General features: G+C 37.8%; 1 protein-coding gene across 1 annotated transcript in view; it reads right to left on the bottom strand.

Annotated features, from left to right (window-relative positions):
• Positions 1-17,137: 17,137 nt before the first annotated feature.
• Atg101 (autophagy-related protein 101) overlaps positions 17,138-26,486 on the bottom strand; it is a 40,200-nt gene continuing 30,851 nt past the window's right edge. Inside the window, exons 4-5 of the mRNA XM_083117929.1 lie at positions 19,827-19,993; positions 17,138-18,021 (exon numbers count right to left, since the gene is read on the bottom strand). Coding sequence (XP_082974055.1) covers positions 17,938-18,021; positions 19,827-19,993 — 251 coding nt within the window. The 3' untranslated portion in view covers positions 17,138-17,937. The remainder of the gene's footprint in view (positions 18,022-19,826; positions 19,994-26,486) is intronic.

The raw sequence follows: 26,486 nt of genomic DNA, 5'->3' as shown, positions 1-26,486 counted from the left end.
TCCAGACGTGCGTCGTTCCTTGATTCCACTATCACTGCAGTAAAGTAACTTCTTAACTTTCATAAGTGTACTCGTAGAGGCGATGTGTCGGCAACCCTCGTTTATCACGAAACATAAGGTTGTTACTTCTCTTCCTAAGCTCTGGTGAAAAAGGGGTGAGTTGCTTCTTCCTGTTGTGTCGGGGAGAATGTTCGCGTTGCCTGTCGGTACACGAGAGAGAAAGTGTGTATTTTTTGAGTGCCGAAGCGGAAAAGGCAAATCACGCACTACCTCCCTCTAGTGAACGATTCCACAAACAATTCCCAAAACAAAGTAAGGATGCAAAGCATACCGAATTGATATGAGGGGACATGTGGGCTATTTCCCGTGGTAATAAAATGATAGTTTATACATTCTTTAAAGGCCACGGAGAAATATGTCACAAATTGTGTATCACTGTTTATCCACTTTGATCTGCACTGCAATGTCAAGTTCAAGAATTGAAACAAATAACCCGAGGACAAATCTCGGCTCCAGCATAAATTTAATTGAATTCTTTTTTTAAAAAAAAAAAATGCCCTTTGGTAATTTGTCTACAGGGTGGGCCAAAAGTCAAAATGTGATACTATTTATAGTGCAAGAATATATTATGTGGAAGTTAAATTGATGTGAAAAGTTGTCATAGATTGAGGGGAATGTTATCCTCTTCACATACGATGTGTGGTAATAATTTGTCCGGTTTCCGATAGAGGTCAGTCAATCGCAGTACTGTTAGAAGTCTGGGTTTTTGATGGATGTCCAGAAATCCTATGAATTAGTGTATTAGCAGAATTCATACGAACTCTGTTGAGGATTTGAAAGGAGAAATTACCTATGTGTTCAGAATAATTCCTCCCAAAATACTGAGACAGGAAAGCTGATGCACATGGCGGTGAATCCAGCAGTGCACAGAGAATGATGACCAATGTTCCAAGACGTTTGACCATTGAGAACTGCACTGACATTAATCTTACAGGTATTCTTGTCCAGTTCAATACAGTTTTTGCATCAATTGCTGCATTTTATTTCTTTTTATAATATCAATATCCAATCGTGATTTTTGGCCCACCCTGTATAATCATTAATATGGTGACTGTACGCCCAACAGCAAAAGAAACAGTAGACAAATTGTCAATCGCCATTTTCATTCGGTCTGTATTACACAGTGTGATGATAATGAATTGAAATAATGACAATCAATAAGCAGAGGGCAATGCCCGTTTCAAACTAACATAGTTTCATTCCTTAATCTTCAAGCGGGTGCGTGACACTTTTTACGTCATTTAGTATCATTCAAAATGAGCAAGGAAATTATAATGTAAACGTAAATTTCTTTGGGTCTACATTTATTTATATAATTTCTGAGGTTAAAGACAGTACGTAACTTAATACATTTTTATAGCGCACACGCTTTTCATCAGCAGGCATGTGTCTTACTTTTTACAACAGTGATATTCCTGCTGATAACCTAAATGTTACAAGTATATATGTACAAACACACTTCATTCAAAGTTCAAGCAACCTCACTTGTTAAAAATATCTACACTCTACCTGTTTAAATTTCACAATTTCACTACATGAAATGTTATACTTGTTTGTGCTGTATTTTAGTCTGATGCAGAATCCTTTACACAGCACAGTACAGATAATGTTGGTTGTTGAATCCTTTTTGCAAGTATATGACTCGCATGAATTACATATCATGGATGCGGAAGATCTTTTTTTCTCTGCAGTGCAAAGGCGACATCTTCCTCTTTTCAGTGGCGGTTCTTGTTCATGACTTCATCGTTTACTTGTTGCTTCTTATAGTTGACTTTCAAAAATGCTGAAATGTCACATGAAAGCGATGTAATTGTAGCTCGTTGCTCCAAATATTCTCTCATCAGAGACCTACATTTTTTAGAAACACACTTCCTTGGAGTATGACATCATGTTTGGCGAACGAATAGAGTACCTGAGCATTTATTCCTGCAATGTTCATATCAGTATTTATCAATTTCAAAAAAGCATCTACCTCACTTTCAATATCTTTAGCACAAACCCAGCAGTACTTTCACAATATTCAGGGCTTTAGTCTTTGAACCCAGTCCATATGCTCTATGCCTCCATTTAGTGCATTTGTCCTTACCAACAAAAAAACTGTCTACTGAAAAACACTCATATTCAGTATCAGAAAGTTCTTGTTCCGATTCACTGTCATATTGGTTCACTTCTATAGGATCATCAGAAGAAACTTGGAAGGATACGCTGAATTTCGTTCACGTCCTGTGGACTCATTTTCAACAATGACCTGACGAAAAAATTGCAGACTGGAGCAGGCACGCAGCGCAGACTTTACGACACTGTGTTCTGATCTCAAATATACAAGAATTGAAAGAGTATAACATATGGATTAGTAACAGTGACTGCTAATATGCAACACAAAAGACCAACTTGAGGAATACATAAAAAGCATAGGTTGCTGAATTCAAAGGAAACACAAGAAAATTAAAGAACATTACTTTTGTCGTAAATTTTGTGCAGGCGCTCCCACTCGAAGGTTAAAACAACACAAGATGTAGAATAAAAAACTAAAATAGTGGTGGGAATTTGCCTAGCACTATCTTTGCCATTGACTGTACCAATCGCCAAACTGAAAATGGTGGTCAATAATTCCATGTATCTTGTACTCGATTGAATTTGATTTATTTTACTTTGCGCCCACCCAGCGTCAAATAACATGGGTACCTGGGGGAAACCCTGGGGGGTAAAGGCGGTTAGGGGCGTGATGCTGATCACATCACCCCCACTCACGACCGGATCAAGAAAGTGTGGGGCGTTACCCCCACACCCCCTATACACCTTCATGGCATGGTGCTATGCACAGGGGAACACTTTACCTTTACCTTTTTGCTTTTCTGTCACTTTTGGCTAATCATGAAGATGAGTTCTGGTGAGATGAGATGGATAAATGGACAATCACACATATATAGGAATTTGACACGAGACCCATGGACGATTATACTGGCTGAGTGTCCAGATGACAAAGCCTCACTTGTCCAGGGTGTACTATGTGGAAGGGATGTTGACATTTGGGTGTCTTCAAAAATGGCCACCCCTTACACCCCTCAATACTTCACTACTACAATGAAGATGCACCCAAAGGGACCCCTAAAAACATCAAACCAAGATGTCAAGGTAATCTCGTCCTAAGCATCGGAGAGAGAGACCTCTGGAAATTGATAATTTGGGTGGGAGGTTGACAGCGTACATGGGTGTGCAACAGATATTGTGACACACACGACTGTATCTTGCACCACATGTGGGGCTCATATGTAAACTCTTAGATCTGCCATGTTGTCAGAAATGGTTTAATTTTCTTGGTGATAGTGATTGTTTTCTAAATTGGGTTGCCTTCCAGGCTCTCAACCGTTGCAGGGTGGTAAGCATAGCACACTTCGATACCATGGGTCCCAGGTTCAATTCCTGGCCTGTGCGTTCTTTCTGTGTGTGTGTTCAAGTTTACAATCATCGTCGCGATTAGCCAAAAGTGGCAGAAAAGCTACGCTAAATAACAAAAATCACAAATAGGAATTGTAGCTTTCCTGGCGACGTGATTCGAACAAAAATCAAGTTGTTCAACTGTGAAAAGTTTTTTTGTACTTTCAAGTGGCTATCTAGTACTACAGTCCCAACATTGTGGGATCCATTTCTGTATCACTCCTCATGGATTCCCAAGAATTAAAACATTAAATGGTTAAAATAAACTTGCTGCTGTTATTAAAGTCTGCGTAAAATTGTACGGATGTGTTGGTAAGGTAGAGTTTCCCATGCATGTAGCACTGTGCAATGAAGGCACATTTAGGGGATGTGGGTGTAGGGCCCCACATTTTCTTGATCTCAGCCATTTTGGAGGTGATGTGACCAGCACCATGATCCAGCTGCCTTTACCCCCCCCCCCCCCAGGTACCCAGTGATTTGAGGCTGGGTGAACCCCCAAGCCACTTTATCAGGGTTCTCACATGAACTCAAAATGTATTTTCACACAGTTTTCCAGATTCTTCAATTTTTTTCCGGAGTAGTCTACACACAGTGCAATACTACATGGATTGGAGATGTAATAGTGGCAACAGTGCTGTAGATACGCCATGAAACAGAACCGGTGTTTCTCGCTTATACCACACATTAGTTTGATACCTAACCTACCTCCCAATAAATGAACTCGTCCTTCCAACACTAAGTACATGTGCAGTGATGAGAGGAATAGAGTATCATTGGAGTTGGCAGTCTAAAGTTGTGTAGCCAGAACCCCACTAATGTGAAAGCTATGGCGATTCGTGTGTAGGACTGTGATGGTGTTATCTTAATGCATACCATACCTCAAGGACAGGCGATCAGTGCACTGTATTATTGTTCATTTTTGGAACATAACCTACAACCCGCATTGCGAAAGAAGAGATGACATTTTCTGCTGAATCCTCCCCATCATTTTGCAGGACAATGCTCGGGCGCATGTAGTGCAACCTGTGGCTGATTTGTTAGCTCAATGGGACTGGCAGGTGCTCTACCATCCTCCATACTCAAGCCCATGTGACTTTTATTTGATCCCTATGGTGGAGGGTATTCACTTCCGAACTGTTCCAGAGTTTCTTCAGGCAATAAACCACTCCCATTTGAACCATCAACAGAACAGGCACTGCTACAGAAATACTACGACTTCCACATCGCTGGCAACAGTTGTACACCTGCTGGTAACTAGATTGAAGGGCTGTAAAAGTTTCACAGAGGTATCTCTTTTGTATCATTCGTAAATAAATAGTGCCACTATTAAATCTCCAACCCACGTATTTAAAATTTATTTTACAATAACCTACATTTCTCCTCGTAGCCATACCACCCTCACCTTCTTTTTATTATCATTATTATAAAATCTAATTTGATTTTTGTTATTTAGTATCGCTTTTCTGCTACTGTTCGTTAATCACACCGATGAGCTCGAGTGATGATACAATGAAATTGATGAAGGGCACTCACAAAGAACATCCATGCCCAGGCCAGGATTTGAACCTGGGACCTCTGGATATTATTATTATTATTATAGATGGGACAGATTAATTGTTACTCTATTGGTATCGGCATATTAGTGTGCCAGTAACACTAATGATAATTTTACAAATTGATATATTTATAAGTAGTCTGTAATTTAGTGTAATTCTGCCATTTTGTTTTTATTCCTATCACATAATTTATATGTCATGGTTTTGTAAAGTAAATGTCTAAATACACAAACACATTGAATCACTTTGTTACATGCACTAGCTGAGGAGATGAAAGAATCAGTTGATTCCTGGTTACCTTAAAAAATTTTGCATCAGTTCACTTTATGATACAAACAACAAAACTAATTCAAGAATAAAATTGCAGGACTAAGGTCACATATATGTGGGAGTTAAACAACTTTTCAAACTGTATTACATCCCACAAGACATGTAAAACATATCATACATACATAGAACAAATATTTGTAATGGTTCTGAATGTTTATTGATTTTTCACAAGTTTTATATTTGGAAGTACTTTAGAATACTGGAAATGGTTGTGGGAGTAAGTTTCAAAGTTGGACAAGCTAATTAACACAGTAAAAAGTTTCACTAAGTAGTATTTACCCGATAAATTTATTTGAAAAGAAGCTTACGCGAGCATCCACGCTTTGCATCGAGCAGCTGCTCATGGTGTCCGGTTGTCTGAGACATGGAGTTTCAGTAGATTTCATGAGAGACTCAAAAAAGAGTTTTGTGCTTGGGACCAGATTTGTTATGTGATCAGGTGTTGGAAGCATTCAGGGATGTTATTTTATTGCTAGAGCACTAAACCTGAGCCACCTAAAAAAAAGCATTTAGGGATGTTTTATTAATGCCAAGAGACCTAAACCTAACCTGCCTAACACCGAAAGCATTTAGTGATGTAAAACTTATTCGCACCCCATGCATGTGAAGTAGATGACAGCAGCAGCCTATACCCAAAGAGAGTGAATGGACATCTGCTCACAAACAAAAAAATCCTATACGAGTGTACAGAAGAGGTAAAATCGTCATGACAAGATGCAGCAAGTAATCACTAAAAGTCTGAAGCATGTGTTAACAGACATAAATAGAAATCGAACCATGTCTGTGTACCATGATTAATTCTGAATTAAACAATCAGAACTTGGGCCAAATATTTTCACACTTTGAGAAACACAAGTGTACAAATGGACACAATAGTAATTAATCTGTAATGCAAAATAAACATATATCTAAATTCTGTATCTTCAAAGCAGCTTGTGTAAGGCAATTATTAAAGTTGTAACTATGGTGTATATTGTAATTGCCATTATCAACAGGCAGGAGCATATTCTAGTCCTTCAGATGTACTTCACTGGGACTTCAATGATGATTCTTGAAGCTTTCCTAACGGCGAATGATGAAGTTTTCTCGGGATATCAGCCAGGTGATTTCCGGATAGGCTTTCGAGAGCTGTCGTCACTTTCATATTCAGGGATTGAAGTGCAGAGATATGTCAGGATAGGTTGTGTGTGTTTGGTGTGGGAGGGGTCCAGTGTAGGTGACCCCACAGCTGCAAGAGAGAGGAAAACTAGAGCTCTACAGAAGAAATCCACACTGCCAAAAGAAACCCAATGGAACAGTACCTCCACAACTGTATGACCTTCCCAAAATACACAAAGCTGCTGTACCATTAAGACCTCAGCCTCTTCAAACATACACTGACTTCAACCTACTTCAGCTACAAAGGCAGGTACTATGAACAGACCAACGGAGTGGCAATGGGATTCCCGCTCTCACCTGCAATAGCCAATTTCTTCATGGAGTACTTTGAACATGAGGCACTCAGTTAATCTCCACAGAAACCTACTGCTTTTTGCAGATACATAGATGACACCTTTGTCATCTGGCCTCACTGTGAAGCAGCGCTACAGATGATCCTGGATCATCTCAACAACCAGCACCCAAACATCAAATTCACCATGGAGACAGAGACCAACGGCAGCCTTCCGTTCCTGGACATCCTCATCACACTCAAACCGGATGGAACCTTAGGACACAGTGTATAAAGGAAACCTACTCACACAGACCTATACCTTAACGCAAAGAGTTTTCACCATCCAGCTCAGTGATCAACCGTACTTTCGACATTGTTTCACCAGGCCATCTCCATCAACGACACAGAGCACCTTCAAGATGAAATAAGACACCTGCGCACAGCTTTCAGACAGAATGGATACACTGAAGGAATCATCAACAAGACACTAGAGCGAGTAACGCACAACAAGAACAATCAACAAACAAACCCAGACCCCCCCCTGATAACAAAGAAGACAAGAGGATAGTCATCATTCCACACATTGGAAACCTCTGCAGTCATCAGCCACATTCTTTAAAAACACAACATTAAGATGATCACAAACCACCACCGAAAGTCAGAAGCCAACTTCTAAATCCTAAAGTTGACCTAGGACAGAAGACACCAAGGGTTTACCATATCAACTGTTCCTGTGATAAAGCCTACATTGGACAAACGGGGAGGACAATCGAACAACGTTGCAAAGAACACACCAGCTACATCAAGATTGATTGATTGATTGATTGATTTAGTTTATTTTACTTCGTGTTTTGTGCCTCTTGGCTAATTTGCGAAGATGGGGATGAGTGATGAAATGATGAAATTGATGAATGGACATTCACAAACAACCAAGCCCGACCGGGATTCGAACCCGGGACCCTTGGCATCGTAGCGCGATGTGCTAACCGCTTGGCCACAGGGTCGGGCAGCTACATCAAGAATTTTCATCCAGAAACATTAGGGTTAGCAGAACATTCAGTCCAGGAGGGCCATAGAATTGACTTCACAACCACCAAGATCATCAACAAGTCATCCAATTACTGGGACTGAATCATCAAAGAAGCAATAGCCATACACGGAGAAATGGAAAACCTCAACAGGGACACAGGACTAGAACTGGACCCAGCCTGGTTAGCAATAGTCAACTGGGAGCACAGGGATGTCATAGATGCCACCTGATTGGCCCGCCACATACACTGGACCCCTCCACACCAAATACATATAACCTTACCCTGGCATATCTCTGCACTTCAATCCCTGAAGATGAGAGTGACGTTAGCTCTCAAAAGCTCGGAAGCCTATCCGGAAATCACCTGGCTGATATCCCAAGAAAGCTTCATCAATTAGATGATTTTCCCTGAGAATTTTACTTTCTTCAAATTCCCGGAGATTTCCAGGTTCTCCACTTGTGTAGAAATCCTGTTTATGAGGGGAAAAGGCTAGAAAAATTCCGTACATCATCCACCCTTGGAATCGAACCCAGGTTTCCAGCATGGCAATCCGACACCCTACCGACTAGACCACCGCAACATTTTTCTTTCAATTCAACCCACTTTGCTCCAGTACCTTTCTTTCAATACCATTTTACAGAATAGTTGTGATGTTGAACTCCAATATCACATGTCTGTTTAGTCAGTTGGTACATGTGCGAGTATGGTGCTCACATACGAGTTGTATTTTGTTATTTTTTTTAAATATATTTTTACATTCATCATATTAAAAATAGTCTATAAATATTTATTGCCTAATATATATATATATATATCACTGACAAGTTAATATATATATATATTATGTATTATATAATAACAAAATGATATTCTTGAACAGTTCCAAAACCTATAACTGGTACCACCTGGTCATAGACATTACAAATGACAGCTACTCAAGACCGGAAAGTGATATCATTATCTGGTTCTGAAAATTTTACAATTATATCCTAGGGTGAGTGCCGCACTCGCACGTATACCAGTGGAGGGTTAAATTGCATTCCATTATATATCTGAAAGTTCCTGATCTCTCTCTGAATATCATTCCTGTTTCTCTGACATAACATTTCTTGCAATTTTTACATTTAATTTTATGTATGCCAGAGTACTCCATTCACCTCCCAATGTTTGAGTTGATTAACATTTTTCCCAATTCTGGGAGGAGCTACAGGGAGCTTGGGAACTCGATGCTTCACTGTTAGGTTGACTTCCGCAACCTACCAGTGAAGCATCGAGTTCCCAAGTGGATGGTGGCAGAGGCCACCGAAATTAATAGAACATTTACAAGTAAGTTTTGTGGATATATTTTTAGTAACTCGTTTACAGCGCATTCGGTGTAGCCTGATCTCTGGCATGCACAAAGCGGGAAAGATTTGTCATCTGCAGAAGACGTCACGTGACTCATAGGAGCAGTGTTGCAATTTGCAGAAGTTACAATTCTACTAGACATGAAACTGCAAAGGCTATATGTGGTTGTCTCATTAAAAAAAAAAATACTTACAAATCTAAAGTAGGACTCTGTCCTTCATGATCACGAAATTCGTCCACATCACAAAATTCGTCCACATCACTTTAAATTCCTTTCTTCTGTGTGGTTTGCTAGGCGTTACTAATCACTTACCAGTTACTTTGTTGCAATCATTTTCATTTTAGCTGCATTTCGAAGTACTTAATGATACATCAGTAGCATCAGAAACCTGCTTTTGCACTTGTTAAACATTCAACGCAAGAGCACTGTCACCTTCTTTCTTCATAAACTTATGCACATTGAGATAATTTCTCTACTCTGACTGTGAATCACTTTGCATTCTCCAATATTTTTTTCCAGTTTTCACCCCAGCTTCCATTGAATAAAAACACCCTGCAACACAGGTCAACAATCACCTTACTAGTGATAACAGGATCTGCCCCCTGGAGAGGAAGAGGGAGGAGGGAGGATGCCTCTTTCCATGAGGGGGCTTAATCAATGGGGGTTTCACTGACAAAAAGAATCCTCTGTCATTCTTTTCCTTGAATTATCACCTTCTCAAACTGTCACTTTAAAAAAAGAAACAAAATGCAAGTACCGAACACCCCAAGCAAAAAGCTCTGAAGCCAGATTATGGATGTAGGTAATGGTTAAGGTGGTTAGAAACTCTGCTCTCAGTGGAACTCTCGCATCATCATGCTGACGGCAGGCTTCTGCGCAGCTCAAGGCCAGAGCTCAAGCTAAACCAAATGGCCTGTACATCTTATATTATCAATCGCGTTGTTTATTCCCCTCAACATGAAAGTAGTAATGAAGTTGGAAAAAGAAAAAAGATGTGAAAATATTTAACTAGTGACGCTTTGCTTTATTTTACTTCGCCTTTTGTGGCACTTTTGCTAATTTATGAAGATGGGGATGAGTGATGATATGATGAATGGACACACTCAAACATCTATGCCAAGGTTGGGATTCGAACCTGGGACCCCTGCATCGTAGCTCAATGTGCTAACCACTTTGCCACAGGAGCTGGCTAATTAGTGTTGCACACATGCTTTCGCTTACATTAAAATTCACCTGACATGTCTCTATACCAGTGTTCCGCAACCTTTTTTTACTCACGGCACACCCCAGACGGGCCTAGACTCAACACGGCACACCAAAATGTCTGTCCCCTCAAAATCATAAGAATCTTAATAAAATTACGAAGTATTACGTCGTTATGTAATCAATTATTAATATTATTATCATTGTTGTTATAAAACATGAATAGACTTATGCATTTATTAAAAATTTATTATCTTTAATTTACTGTAGAAAATATACATTTCTAATACAAATTTTGAAGTAAATAACTCTACTCATACCTTCAATGTGATACTTGAGCCTGCTTAGCTGCACACAGACGGCTGATTCGTGGCAGAATCGTTGACAAAGCAAGCCTCATTTCTTCATCGATGGATTTGAGTCTCTCTCTCTCTTTGATGTTTTAATTGCAGTCAACGTCGAGAAGCCCAGTTCACACAAATAAGTAGTTGAAAATGGTAACAACACATTGAGTTTTATTGAGCAATTTTCACACCGAAAGTACCCCTGGGGGCATTGGTGCATGTACATTACAAAAATACAACATGTTGACATCGCACATAATATATATCTATACATCAATTTGGCAGATTTTTTTTTATAATAATGTAACATAATATAATAGTAAAACACACAATGACAAATTATTTGTTGAAGTGAACTAGTGCTGTAAAAGTACATGTTATATAGTGTATACAATCTAAATTTATTTTATCAAGTTATTTAATTCTTGAAATTCTTGAACTGAATATAATGTGTATTCCAATAACAATTTTTTCACTTTACTTTTAAAGATTGTGGTTCTCTCAAAATTTTTGTAACTTTTTGGTAATATATTGTATAGCTGGATGCCTGAGTAAAAAGGTCCCATTTGGAATGCAGTTAGCTGCACTTTGGGAATGTGGAAGTTGTCTGGTATTGTAATCGTGAGTGTCTATGTTCCTTGGATAGTTCGATTTTGTTTCGTGTATGAAAGTAAGTGTTTCAAGTATGTACAAACTTGGAAGTGTTAATATACGTAATTTTTTGAAAAGCAGTTTACATGTATCAGTTTTATGTGCATTTGCCAAAATACGCAATGCTCTTTTTTGAATTTTAAAAATCCTCTGCGATTGAGCAAGTTCCCCCAAAATTGGATACCATACCTCAAAATACTTTCGAAGTTTGAGAAATAGATATTTAGCAAACATACTGTATTGAAACTATTTTTTAAGGTTCTTAATTGGTAACATACGGTGTTTAGCCTCTTGCATAAATGATCTATGTGAACTTTCCAGTTTAGACACTCGTCTATAAATATTCCAAGAAATTTTGTATTGTTAGTAGCTGTTATAACGGCATGCCCTACTGTGAAATTATCTTGCTTAATAGAAGAGTTTTTGGCTCTAGATACACCAAATTTTATTATATTAGTTTTTTCGTTGTTCATATAAAGTTTGTTTGCTGAAAACCAGCTTTGTAGTTCAGTAAGAGCTTCTTCCGTTTTTTGAATTAAAGTTACATCGTTAACAGAATCTACCAAAGACGTAGTATCATTAGCGAAAAGAGTAACTTGGGCAGTTTCAACATTTGCTGGAAGGTCATTTATGAACAATAAAAACAATAGGGGTCCCAGTATCGATCCTTGGGGGATTCCAATAACCACATCTTTCAATTCGGAGTAATATGTTGTTTGCGCCCCATTATTGGATAAGCTATTTATTGCAACGCTCTGTTTTCTATTCGATAAATAGGATTCTATTAATTTGTTTGATAGACCACGGATTCCGTAGTATTTTAATTTCTCTAGTAGTAAGTGATGATTCACACAGTCAAACGCTTTTGATAAATCACAAAAAATTGCAACAACAGAATACGTTTTGTTTATGGCGGAAAGAATATTATCAATTACATCAAAAATGGCATTTTTTGTTGTTTTCGATTTCACAAACCCATTTTGTTGCTTTATGAGTATCTTTTTATCTTCTGCATACTTTATTATTCTATTATAGATTAATTTTTCGAAAATTTTTGAAAAAATTGACAATAAGGAAATTGGTCTGTAGTTTCCAATTTTTGTTTTATTTCCTTTCCTATACAAGGGTATTACTTTTGATATTTTTAGACAATCTGGAAAGCTGCCATTTTCCATACACTCGTTAATTAATTTAGCCAAAGGCTCGTTAATGTACGTGCAAACCTCTTTGATCACGTTAATCAGCATTGAATCTAGCCCTGTTGACTTTTTGTTTTTCATATTTCGAATTATGTTGGAAATTTCTTCGTCTGTAGTAGGGGTCATATAAAAAGAATGTGTGAAAGATCTTTTCACGTTATTTAACTTTTCTTTGTATGTGTCCGTTACGCTGATGTTACATTGCAGCTTAAATGCTACATTAACAAAATAATTATTAAAAGTATTAGCTATTTTTTGCGGATCTGTCTCTATTACATTACCTGTTTCTAATATGATATCTTGATTCGTGTTCGTTTTTTTACATGTAATATGATTAACTATTTTCCATAGTTCTGCAGTTTTGTTTTCTGAATTATTCAACTTTTTATCAACATACAATTGTTTGCAATGTTTTAATGTTTTCTTGTAATTTTTGTTGAACTGTTTGTAATGATCTTTAAGGGTAGGGCTGTTTGCATATTTACTCTGTTTATGCAATGATCGCTTTAATTTGCTAAGATTTTTAATTTCCTTGGTTATCCATAGGCAATTGTTTTTGTTGTGAACTCGTGCTTTTTTTATGGGAAAACATTTATTAAAATGGTATCTTACAGTATCAAGAAATTTTTCGAATTTCTCGTTTACGTGAACAGCCATATTGTTTATAAAATAACATGTTTCTGATTTAAGCGCGTTTCTGAATTTTGAAATGTTCTCATCATTGTTTGTGGGTCTGACAAATCTGAATTTTGCGCGTGTTTTATGATTTCGCTTGTCTTCTATTACGTTTACCTTAATAAGCTGAGAATCATGGTCAGAAAAACCTATGCAAGTTTCTACTGAATATTTATTAACGTTTATATTGGTAAAAATATTGTCTATTGTACTTTTTGTTCTTTTGGTGATTCTAGTTGGAGTTGTAATTGTATGAAACAGACCAAAAGAGTTCATTACATCCAGAAAACTATTTTTTTCTGCTGTGTCTTTAGCTACATCAATGTTAAAATCTCCACAAACAACAATATTCTTTTTGGAGCTTTTTGTTACGAGATCTAATAATAATGTTAACTTGTTTAAGAAGACATCCATATTTCCACTAGGCGTTCTATATATTGATATTACGCATTAACTGCCATCTCGGAGATAGCCGAGTATTCACTGCTTATTAACAACCAAAATGTATCCAAAGGCACTTCGAAAAATTTTAATTTCAATGTTCTGTCTGCTTTCAAATCTGCCAGTTCCTCTTGTAAGCGTAAATTTTTCGGAAGATATTTCAAATCCATACGGAATGCATCACGAACGCAGTCAAAATCTTCAACGCTCTCTCCAAAATATTTTTTGAAAGTCTGCTGCAAGAGTACTAAATGTTCTTTAATTAAGTTCACCAACACCTTGTTATCGTCAGCAAGGGGCCATGCAGTTTGGAACATCTCACACGATCCATTTTCAATTGTCTGTATCCACAAGTTCAACTTATTAATAAATCCTTGAATCTTATCCATACTAGTCAGAATATTTTCGTTTCTACCTTGCATTTTTCTGTTTAGTTCATTCAAGTGTACGAAAATATCGGAAAGATATGCCAACTTAGATACCTATTCATCATCTGCAAATAAATCTGCATATTCATGGCCCCTCAATAGTCAAGAATGAAAGTACCTCCTCTTTAAGTTCAAACATTTGCGTTAACACTTTACCTCAAGATAACCATCGTACTTCTGTATGTAGCAGAAGTGTAGTGTGCTCTGATCCCATTTCTTGACACAAAACTGTGTGGATAAAGTCCTGGATTCTGTTGAGGTGTGTGGCTGAAAGGTCGACCCGAGGTCCCCCGGAGGGCCTGACAGCCTCCACCATATCCATGCTCATCCCAGACAACCCCTGCACCCCCCACTTTTTACCTGCTGCCCAAGATCCATAAACCTGGCAACCCTGGCAGACCCATCGTGTCCAGTTACAATTCACCTTCTGAAAGAATCTCAGCCTTTGTAGACTACCACCTCCAGCCTCTTGTTAAAGCTCTGCCCTCCTACCTCCGGGACACCAGCCACTTTCTTTAGAAAATTAACACTCTCCCACCATTACCTGCCAACACTATCCTTGCCACCATCGATGTTACTTCTCTCTACAACAACATACCTAACTCCCATGGCCTCTGCTCCATAGAATCCTTCCTCAACAACAGACCAAAACCCCACAACCCCAGCACTAATTTCCCGACCCACCTAGCTCACCTTGTCCTCACGTGCAACAACTTCACCTTAGAGGACAAGCACTATCTTCAAATCCGGGGCACAGCCATGGGTACCAGAATGGCCCCATCCTATGCCGACCTGTTCATGGGCAAAGTTGAAAAAGAGTTCCTGGAGACCCAATCTCTCAAACCTCTCCTCTGGCTACGTTTCATCGATGACATCTTCATGCTTTGGACGCATGGAGAACCTTCCCTGACCACCTTCCTAGACAAACTTAACCACATCAGCTCCATCAATTTCACCTGGACTTACTCCACCAACCAAATCACCTTCCTGGATGTGGATGTGCACATGAAGGAAGGACATTTGGAAACCTCCATCCACATCAAACCTACCAACCATATGCAATACCTACACTTCTCCAGCTACAATCCCTCCCACAACAAGAAAGCCATCCCATTCTCCCTGGCCCTCAGAGGTCAATGCCAAAACACCTCAGCCACCTCCCGACAGAACTATAACCTCCGCTTACACCAAGCCTTGACCAACCGTGGATATCCTTCCACCCTGGTCACCAAACAAATATCCCGAGCTGCTTCATACACTCCCACCAAGAAACCTGCCACCAATCCCCCTGCACTTGTCACCCAATATCACCCCCACCTCAACAAAATCAGACACTCTACGTTCCCTCCTTCCCATCCTGCACAGTGATCCTGACACCAGAAATATCTTCCCGGACAAGCCCAGAGTTGTCTTCAAATGCCCTCCCAATCTCCAAAACATCCTGGTCCACCACAATCCACCTACTCACAATCAACTCGCACCTGCCCACAAATGCAACTGCCCAAGGTGCAAAACCTGCCCCATATTTGTCACTTCCCGCACCCTCCAGATCTACACTGCCACGGGCAAATTCACCCTCTACCCCAAAAGAACCTGCAACAGCTCTAACCTAATTTATATCCTCACGTGCAACATCTGTGGGAGCTTCTACCTGGGGGAAACATCCACAGCCCTGAACCTCCGCATCAACAACCACCGCTCCTCTACCCAAAACCTGGACTTTGCTGTTGCCATTCACAGCAATCACCACAATATTCCTTTTAATGACTGCTTCCAGGTAGCAATCGTCCACTCCTTGCCCCAATCCACCAACACCTCAATACGTAGAAGATGGGAGAGGGCCTACATATCGGCCATGAATGCAACCACACCTCCAGGCCTGAACAAGGCCACCCAGTAACGCCCCTCATCCCCTATCCTCACCCTCACCACCACCTTTTCCCAACCAACCCCCCCACCACCACCACTCACAGTTTTCGACAAGCCAGGCGAAAGAACTAATTTTTTTGTAGTACTGTCAACACTTTTTTTTTCTTCGGGACCTGGCAACACTGCAGGTCATGCTTACTCTTCCCTCTAGTCACTTAATTATACAACGTCTCTCTACTCCTGAAGATGTGATATACCATCACGAAAATTCGAATTTTTTCTTTGTCCGGTGAGTGTTTCCTCTCTCCTCTTTCACTTTATATATATATATATATATATATATAAAAATCAAATAAGGTAAAAGGAAACACTCACCGGTGTGTTTCCTTTTACCTTATTTGATTTTTACTTAGCCCTTTTGGCCCTCCTTGCTTTTATCCATTATTTATATATATATATATATAAATCAAATAAGGTAAAAGGAAACACTCACCAGACAGTAGGAAAATTCAAAAGTTTTCGCTAATTTATAGCATCATCGGTGTGAGAAGAAACAGAAGATGGAACCGGTTCCGTCTTCTGTTTCTTCTCACACCGATGATGCTATAAATTAGCGAAAATTTTGAATTTTCCTACTGTCCGGTGAGTGTTTCCTTTTACCTTATTTGATTTTTACTTAGCCCTTTTGGCCCTCCTTGCTTTTATATATATATATATATATATATATATATATATATATATATATATATAATGGTGTTTCTTCTCACACCGATGATGCTATAAATTAGCGAAAATTTTGAATTTTCTTACTGTCCGGTGAGTGTTTCCTTTTACCTTAATTGATTTATATATATATATATATATATATATATATATATATATATATATATATATATATATATATATATATATATATATATATATATAAAAACACACACACACACACACACCCACAAAGGATTATCCTAGCTGTGGGTCCAGGCACTAGAACCTCATTGGTCTGCAAGAAGCAGTTACTGGAGAGTACTACAGGGAGGTGAGGTTGACTTTTGAGTGCCTTAGCAGAAGGCCACCCCTTACACCTGACAGGATACTCAAAATAAAATTAAAAAGCACTATGATTTTATTTTAATTTATATTATTATTTCACTTGAAATGTATTATGCAGCTGCCCAGAATTTTTAATGAAACCAAATCCTGGATACAATAAAAGTTACAAATATGAACATAAATAAAATCAGAACAAAACTGTGAAGAAACTGGATTCTCTCCAGAAATAGCTAGTTTGTTCTCTAGCTACAGAATCACACACCATCAACTTCATATCAAAAATCTGTCCATTGAATTTGCATGTCCTTCCACCTGCATCGTCCAAGATATTATGCACAACAGAAACCTGTCAAAGTATGCTTACAATGACATATGAATTATGATTTCTCATATTAGGAGCGCAAGTTAAAGGAGCATCTATGATTGATTCTACAATTACAAGCAAAATAAAGTATTTTCATTACAAACAGTCTACAAGTTTTGTGTGAGCATGAGTGATAAAATTAAAATTCCACAGACAACAGAGATATATACACCCATGAGAAATTGAAATTATTTACATGTATACATATAAATGTACAACTTGCATAACAAGCTACTGTTTGTAATCGAAAGAAAAAAAAATCACATAGTTGATCAAAGTTTTGAGCAGACAATGTTAAGTTCTCAGCTGCATCTTGAAGTCTGTGATCCCGTTTTACACACTCAAAAATTTGTAACAATTTCTGTATGATTGCAACAAGTAATGTTCCCAGCTATCAGTGCTGAAATGCCTGTTTATAGTCAACTTGCTTCATTTAAAAAAGAAAAAGCACACATCCATACACACATCCAAGCACACGCTATGTTCACCTGAGAAATTATTATGACAAATGACTTCTTTCAGAGAGACAAAGTTTCTTTGATTAACTTCCGCATTGTTGTACCGACAGATGGGCTGGAAGGACCACAGGTGGAGAATGAAATCTGAAAACAAAAAAAATTGAACACCAATTTTAATACAATTGAAACATTTTAAAACATGGAATTTCAGGAAGATTAGGCACACATAGATGTACTACATAGAAATTTTCAGCGAAAAATGCAGGTTCGACCAGGACTCGAACCGGGTCTCTGGCATACCGTGCCATTGCTCTAACCACTGAGCTACCGAGCCTGCCTGGCCTCGCCTGATTTTTCACTGTCGTTGTTTTACCTGCATGGAATCGTCTCTGCCAGTGCCACCGCAATGGGATCTGTTGCCTTTGAAACACAGTAGACTTCGTCAAACAGACAACAAAATATTTCATAAAGTCCATTTTATGCTCAGATAGGCTAATTGGGACTGGATCTACAGTTTAAAGTGGGTTCCGAACCACAGACCTGTGGACTGGAAAGGATGGTTAAATTTCCCATGGACAGGGGTGATGGGGGGGAGACAGTTGCCCAAACATTTTGGCACTTTTGCCCCCAATCACCGCTACTGCCCATGCACTATCCCTGTGGGGGCATGTCAACAATACTATGTGTATTGCAAACATATGAGACATTACAAACTCAAAACAGAGGATCCAAGATGGTGTTGCTACCATTCATGAAAATCAGTCAACCAGAACATGGCTGGGACTTGAATATCAGTTTCACGTGTTGCATGCAACAAATGATATGCATATCACAGTGTTGACATCCACTACACATCACATGATAGATTCAGTGATTATCAATTAATTTGTGCTTGTATGTTTCTGTAAAAATCAGGCTTGTAAAAGATCCAGGAATTTTAAATAAACTCAATTCCGGTCCAGGAGAGCATGCGTAAATGGGTTCTGGACTGTAAAGAACCTTTTTATCTGTAAAGAATTTTGATTTGGTCCACGAACATTCTTTCCCAGATGAATTTAAATATGGTCCAGGAACCTTTTTTCAGGATCGATTTAAATACGTTTCAGAAACCTTTTTTCAATGAAACAATATGCAACTTGTACCAAATTTAAATTGTGCAAGAGAAAAGAGGTTCTGCTCCCACAGCGGAACCCAATAGAACCCATTAGAATTTATGGGTTCCTGGTATTTGAACAACCCTGGTTTACCGCAACAATTCCTATTTATTGTATATATTAATTAGATATAATAGTAATAAAACACCAATGTAGGCATGCAAGTAAAACTAAAACAGAAGTCCAATAACTTGAAATTTTCTGGTAATTTCTATACACATGAAAAATGTTGGTTTACTAGTAGTAAACCAGGTAACATGGGAGAATACGCAACTGCTGTAATGGAACTAAAAATTGTACAAAATGCTAAAATAAAAGAAGTTACTGTAACTCAACAGACATATTCTAGGAATCAGGAAAAACCAACACTGAAAAATAGTTTTCTGTTCATTCCTATCTGATGTTCAAGTTTTCAAAAGTTTGTTGGCTACCACGTTGCACTGTGCATATTCTATATAAACACAAATTTAATTAGAAGTTAGCAATTTGGCAGCTAGCTTTTTTTAAGAAGCTGGACTTACTGTAATCATTTGTGTTTACAAGGGTTGCATAAATATTTCAATACAAAATATTAAAATCGGGAACATCATTTTCACTGACTGTACTTATGAAAATTAATAAAGACTCTGAACTACTCTTAATTGTTACAATAATAAAGTATTGGTATAAGCCATAATATAAATATTATTATCAACCAACTGAAGATAAAAAATGGTTACTACTTCTGCACATTGAAATCTAAAAAGAATAAATAAAAGATGAAACTCTGCTTACTGAATATAAAATTGCAAATACCTTAAATAAATATGGCTGGACATCTGGATATGTCGTGTCAAAAACAAGATCCAAGTCTGACTGATTTGGCATTTTTGGTACATATTCATGCCTATTCATGACTTCTGCTATGTACATGATCTTCTCCGTCAACATATCACCTATTCTCTCCCTGCAGATTTGTCTCTCTGAAATCAACAATACAAAATTACCACAATAAAAAAAGGCAAGAGACAGTAAATAATTATTGATATTAAATATCCTGAAAAAAAGATTAATGTTAATCAATGTGTTAGTTGCACTACTGTAGTACAGAAATAAGAAATAGAATATGCCTTCCTTATGCAAGAATAAATTAGTTCACAAAAAATTCACAAAATTCGTGGCTATCAAAATGTAGTAATATTTTTGGTATCATATCTGGTGAGGAATCCTGACATCACATCTTCAGATCGGTGCAAGATTATGTTTGCCTATGTACGATTAGGCCTTTTCCACAGCCAGTGTAAAACAGTTGTAACCAGTTTAAAGAAATGTATACACTGTAAAAAAGTTGCATACAGCATAAAAAAGTTGTATCCAGCATAAAAAAGTTGTTTCCAATGTAAAAAAAAGATTGTATCATATCTAAAGAAAAGAAGACACCCTCAACATGCAGGCAACCCAAATAACACTGCAAATATACCAAATTGGATATTGTTTAAGGATGTAAATATGACAAGAACATTTTACGTTGACAATACAAAGAATATGATTATCTTCAGTCTACTTCCATACAAATACACCAGCACACAACACACTGACAAAGACATAATGCAGGACAGATTTCTTAAATCGTAACAATACAAAGACAATTAACAACACATGCCTGACAAAACAGTAAGCACATATATAATATAAGGCCCTATCATCTTCACAGGCATGCTTGCAGTTGGTCCATCCATCATGGATGGTGACCTCCACATCATCAATTGTAGGCTTAATAACAAAATTTCCACCATATCCAGTGCAGTGTACTACTTAGAATGACATTTTTCCATACACTTTTTTGATGACGATATTATTAAGTTGTTTCACAAGAAATAAATAAGTGCAAAATAATCAACTCTCTTAGAAAAGACATTACAATATTACACATTCTTTATCAATAATAAACACCAACTATCTCTGCTTTTAGCGTAAGAGTTAAGGTAAAAATTTGAATTAACTCATAAGGAATTTTAATAGTTGATGCACTTGGCCTTTGAAAATTTTGGACTGATCTAGGCTTAGATCCATGACTATCATGTACTAGAGCAAAAAGTACTTTAAGAATCTTATATACTCATACAGGGAATACATTTGTGTCACAAGAGTTAAGATTTTAAACATGCTCTTTTTAAACCTATGAAAAGAGAATTGGTTTCAATAGGAAATCATTTTTATCTATTCTGCAATTACAGTATCGGTAATTGTATAAATAAAACAAGAAAATTGGCACTAATCTTTTTCACAATTACTCTTTTGATATTTAGAAAAGCACATGGATTGTATGAATCTTTCATGGATAAATATTTACCATTTATTAATACATTAATTTTGTTGTGAAGTTGTGTAATTTGCCCAATGTCGAAATTATATCGAAGCTGACTAATAAAATGCAGAGAACTTGAGATAAGTGCACAGTAAAAGACAAATTACAAGCAATAAAGATAGATTATTAGATAACAGAGTTGTTAGGTAACGAAGAGAAAAAAATAAATTTGTTAATACGGATATTCTCACTACCAGCATGTTAGTACATTTATAATCAAGAATAGATGTCAGAATACAATATTAACAATTATCAAACCAAAAATCTTACATCTATGAACCTTTTTTTTCTTCTTTTTTTAATCATCTAGTTTCCTACACAACAGAATATTTACACTAGAATCAAGAATCCAAGTATTAATTGAATCTTATCAGTTACTTACTGTCTTGATTCTACAAGATCTAAAGAAATTATCATCTTTTGTATATTTCTGAAATAATAGTAACAATATTAGATTAGGACTGAGCCAATACTGATACTCTCACTGATGCTTGTAAATTGTAATACTTAAAAGTTTTTCAAAATATTGATTAATATTAGTGTTAGTATTCCACTCTAATTACATATAACAATTTACCAAGATTTTTATCTTTAAAATATCCAATAATTGAATAATTGCATCAGAATATTAAATTACATGTTATCATAAAAATTCAGTTTTTCACCCTCATGCAAGAAAAAAAACCCTTCAAATTGTGCATAATTTCCAATACTGTGATAGTATCGCGCAGCACATTTGAGGAGTCCGTAAAAGAACAAAATGACGGAAAAGTATTGGCAGATATCAGTAAATAAATTCCAACCGATACTTTCCGATGCCGATTCAGTATCAGCTCAGTCCTGTATTGCATTACAATGTTTTGAGTCCTTTGGCAATATCCACACTGATAAACAATTTTTACAATTACCATGAGCAGTTTTGCACATGCATGTATTGAGGATTTCAATATATACAGGGTGACCTGTAATTAGATGTATTCCCTGAAAGGGGTTAAAGTAGAGGCAATTTGCAATAAATTTGACCATATGATACCCCGTCCGAAAATTAGTAGTTTTCGAGATAATCGAATTTCTATTTTTTTTTAAATGACAATTTTCCACATAAAAATACGAATTGAGAAAATCCAGCTCATTGTATGGTAGATATTTCAGTGTTTTCTGATAGCTAACAAATAAGTGGTTCGTTGAAGAAAAGTTTGCCCCAAATAACAATCACATGTAAGTAACGGGTGGATCTAAACTTACAAGTGGTGATAAGAAAATCCAATCTTAGATTACTTGGCAACATATTAATAACACAAATGGTATGACACGAAGCATACAAATTACTTAAATTACTTCCTTGTCATCAGCTATCCAACAAGGTACAAATGTTGCTAACATTCACATTTGTGTACAAGAAATGATACTTCATTCATCTTCATGTGAATGGAATCAATGAACAATACATTAAAGAACATTAGACGTGCCGATGTGACGAATAAGTGATGAAAGGTTATGAATCAATTTTTGGACTGAAAAAACAGGATGCGATTATTATGTGGTGGCAGTGAAATATGGTATTCTACAACCTTGGTGACAATGAAGTTCGACCAGAAAGGAATACGTGATTAAATGCATAGAGGCATAGGCGGTGGAATGGGTGACCCGCAGAAGTGACGCATGTGTGTAAGAGGAGGCGTGTGAGCAGGCAAAAATCATGATCCCAGCATGTTGCACCCAAGGTCACGTAAAGAACGAAAACGGGGAACTATATGTGTGGCATTGAACTTCGACCAGGCACCAGACCCATATGGAAAATTCCAGATAGTGGCACATTCGACGGAAGCATGACGTCACGGACACGAGAAGGGAGTCCGCCGTATATAAGCGGGTGCTGTGCACCGAGGAACTGCAGTGCATCATCACCATGGCCAGGTAAAAACATATTGACAACACCGTGAGGAGAAGAGTGGTGGAGTTGCAACGGGATGGACTCAGTGAACGGGAAATAGGGCGCCAACTGAACTTACCCAAGTCAACCGTCCACTGCATCATCAAACACCACCAAAATATGGGTACTACAGAACCAGGTAAGGCCCCTGGTCGAAAACGCCTGCTGAGCGTGCGTGACCTACGGATATTTAGGCACTATATCCAGACCAACAATCATGTTTCTGTGGCCGAATTACGACTGTGGACTCGAGAACGCTTTCACATTGAAGTGTCAACCAGAACCATTCGCCGTTACCTACAGTAATGCGGTTACCGAGTGTACAAGGCGAAACGTAAACCCTTCCTTTCCATGTTGAACAAAGGCAATCGACTACAGTGGGCACGAATGTACAGGGGATGGACATTTCGGCAGTGGAACAGGGTTTTGTGGACGGACGAATCCATTTTCAATGTTGTGTATGGGAAAATACGGAAAACAGTCATTTGTCGGAAGGAGGAACAGAATGAAGCAAAATGTTATGCACGTCGGGTACAGAAACCTGCGTCGGTGATGGTATGGGGATGCATGACGGCATCTGGGGTTGGCCCACTACACGTCTGTGAGGGCATCGTGAGTGCACACGCCTATACACGCATACTGGAGCGGCATCTTCCCACAGTGCGAAGGCACCTGTTCCACAGGCGGCGTCTCATCTTTCAACACGACAATGCCAGGCCTCATACAGCGCGGCTGACAAGAGAATGGTTGACTCGCCATCACTTGCGAACTCTGCCATGGCCACCATCGAGTCCCGACCTCTCGCCCATTGAGAATGTGTGGCGTGTTCTTAAGCGACGTGTGCAACAGAGGGGACCCACGACAGTGGCTGCTCTTATAGCCTGCCTGCAGGAGGAATGGCACCGCATCGATGTGGAATACCTTGAACGACTCGTCCGCAGCATGCCCCGATGTATTGCCACAGTTATTCGCCGACGGGGCGGCGTTACACCATGGTAAACAGGATACCCTCTAACAGTGGTCGAACTTCAATGTCACGTGTAGATGGACGAAAATGTTTTATTTTGTGTGGACACCATACATTGCTGCGTTGCAGCGGAAATTTATGTTTTCCTTTGTTCCATGTAGCCTGCTGAATAAAATATGTTCAGCATATGCATGTGTTCTCCTTCTTTCACAACGCACTACTATATTTGTGACTGGTCGAACTTCATTGTCACTAAGGTTGTACAATAACAAATTTAAGACAAAAGAAGTTGATTAGAGGTGAAGGTACAAAATTGCCACATATATATCTTAACCCACATACAACTGCCACACAGTGTAATAAGCTATTCGTGGCACATGACACATACATTACTTAGTGTGACTTTTAAATGTGCTTTACGTACACCATCCCAAAAAAGTTATTGAGTAAATGTTTATCAATGTGGACAAAGCATTACAAACTAGAAATATTAGATGCATTTATACAAATATAAAAATCTAATCACCAGGAACCGGAATTTATATGCAGTAAAAATGTGCTAAATGTGTAAATATATATTTAGTTATTTTCAACAAAATATGGAGTTAAATATGAACTTAGAATTGTAAACATTTACCTTTTTAATAATATAAGACACTACATGAGCTACATAAAATAGTCTCAGCATTGTAACTATAACCGTGACGGTCTTGAAGAGAAACCAGAAGCGAATCTTGTACATGTGCCACAAAATCATAGCTTCTGATGCTGCTGTCGGGCATGGAACTAGTAGCGAGGGTGGGGTTAGCAATGGGCTGCTAGACTTGGGACTCTCTTCCAACGTTGCCAAAATAACGTTTGTAACAACCAGGAGCCGATGCTTGAGCCCTCAGTCTCTACCATTGACAACAATTGTAAAATAAACAGGAATTTCAAGTGTTTTACAATAGCAAAAGCAAACATTGAGGAGGTGTAAAATTGGGGAGAAATCATTGTTCAGATGACAGAAAACTTGTAATTAACACAATTGGAGGCTACAAAAAAGGTTGTGAACTTTCATTTGCTTAACGTCGATTCGGACTTTGTTATTCTCAAGAAATTCACCTAACTCTTTCAGTCACATGGAGACATGTAGATATTGCTCAGATATGGAATATATGTTGAGAAATGTTCTGAAATGTGGAAATAATATGAAAAAAATATGTAAAATATGACCCAAAAAATAATACATGTACAAATATGGAAAATAAACTAGTCTACATGCCATGAAGCACAAAGATAATACAAAATATAACTGATTTCGGCTTCATACATAAATATGTATTTACATATAAATCCGTTCCCTGGTGATAACTATAATATATTTCTCCTGTAAGTGTCTCCAAGTCCTTTTACAGGCACCTAAGGCCTGGTTGTTATCACTTGCACAGATTATTTAAGAAACCAAATCATGTGGATATCAAGGATGATCAGATTTAGGTACTTAATGTCATGTGTTCGCGAATCATGCATATCTTCATAACATTTACAGTTTTGATGGAAAAAATAATTTTGCCAATTATACAAAGCTCTTCAAATTTTACCACCAAAATCTGTGTAAGATGGCTGCTTACACACTCTCACCTTCACCTCAAACCTCTGACGTTGATCAAAGAGATGGCAGAACATATCACATCTTTCCAACTACATTTACAGTGCATTCTGCTGTAGTCATAAATTAGCCTATGGATGTAGAAAACAGTTATAAAACAAAATACAAATACATTTTGTTCCATATCGGTAAATAAAAATTTCGCACACATTAAACACAAATTATGAAATAACCATATGGGAAAGTTAATAACAATAGTAATTTCTTCATTCTTTACACAGATAACGAAAGATTTTCCAGGAAGAGTTTGGTAAGATCACACCATAATTTGCATGAAAATGTGAAGAAGCTTTTTGGGTGAAGTTTGAGTACAAAGTCCATGCCGTTTTCACTAGATGGTGCTTCTTTCTTCTTCCTGGTGCTGGTTTGTATCACTTTTTGTGCTAAAGAAGTTTTTATTTTTATTTTTTTATTGTATGATCATGCCGAAGTGAAGAAAGAAATTTGCAAGACACACATGTACATAGATTTATGATTTTTTTTACCCATCACTGATTGTAATGACACAGAAAGGAAAAGATGTGATGAACATTGATGCTCCTCTGTTTTTCGCAGTG

Source organism: Lepisma saccharinum, chromosome 2, assembly GCF_977018435.1.
Source record: "Lepisma saccharinum chromosome 2, izLepSacc3.1, whole genome shotgun sequence".
In the NCBI taxonomy this organism is placed as follows: Eukaryota; Metazoa; Arthropoda; class Insecta; order Zygentoma; family Lepismatidae; genus Lepisma; species Lepisma saccharinum.
Note: the sequence above shows the minus strand (reverse complement) of the source record. Positions and strands in the feature narration are given on the sequence as shown.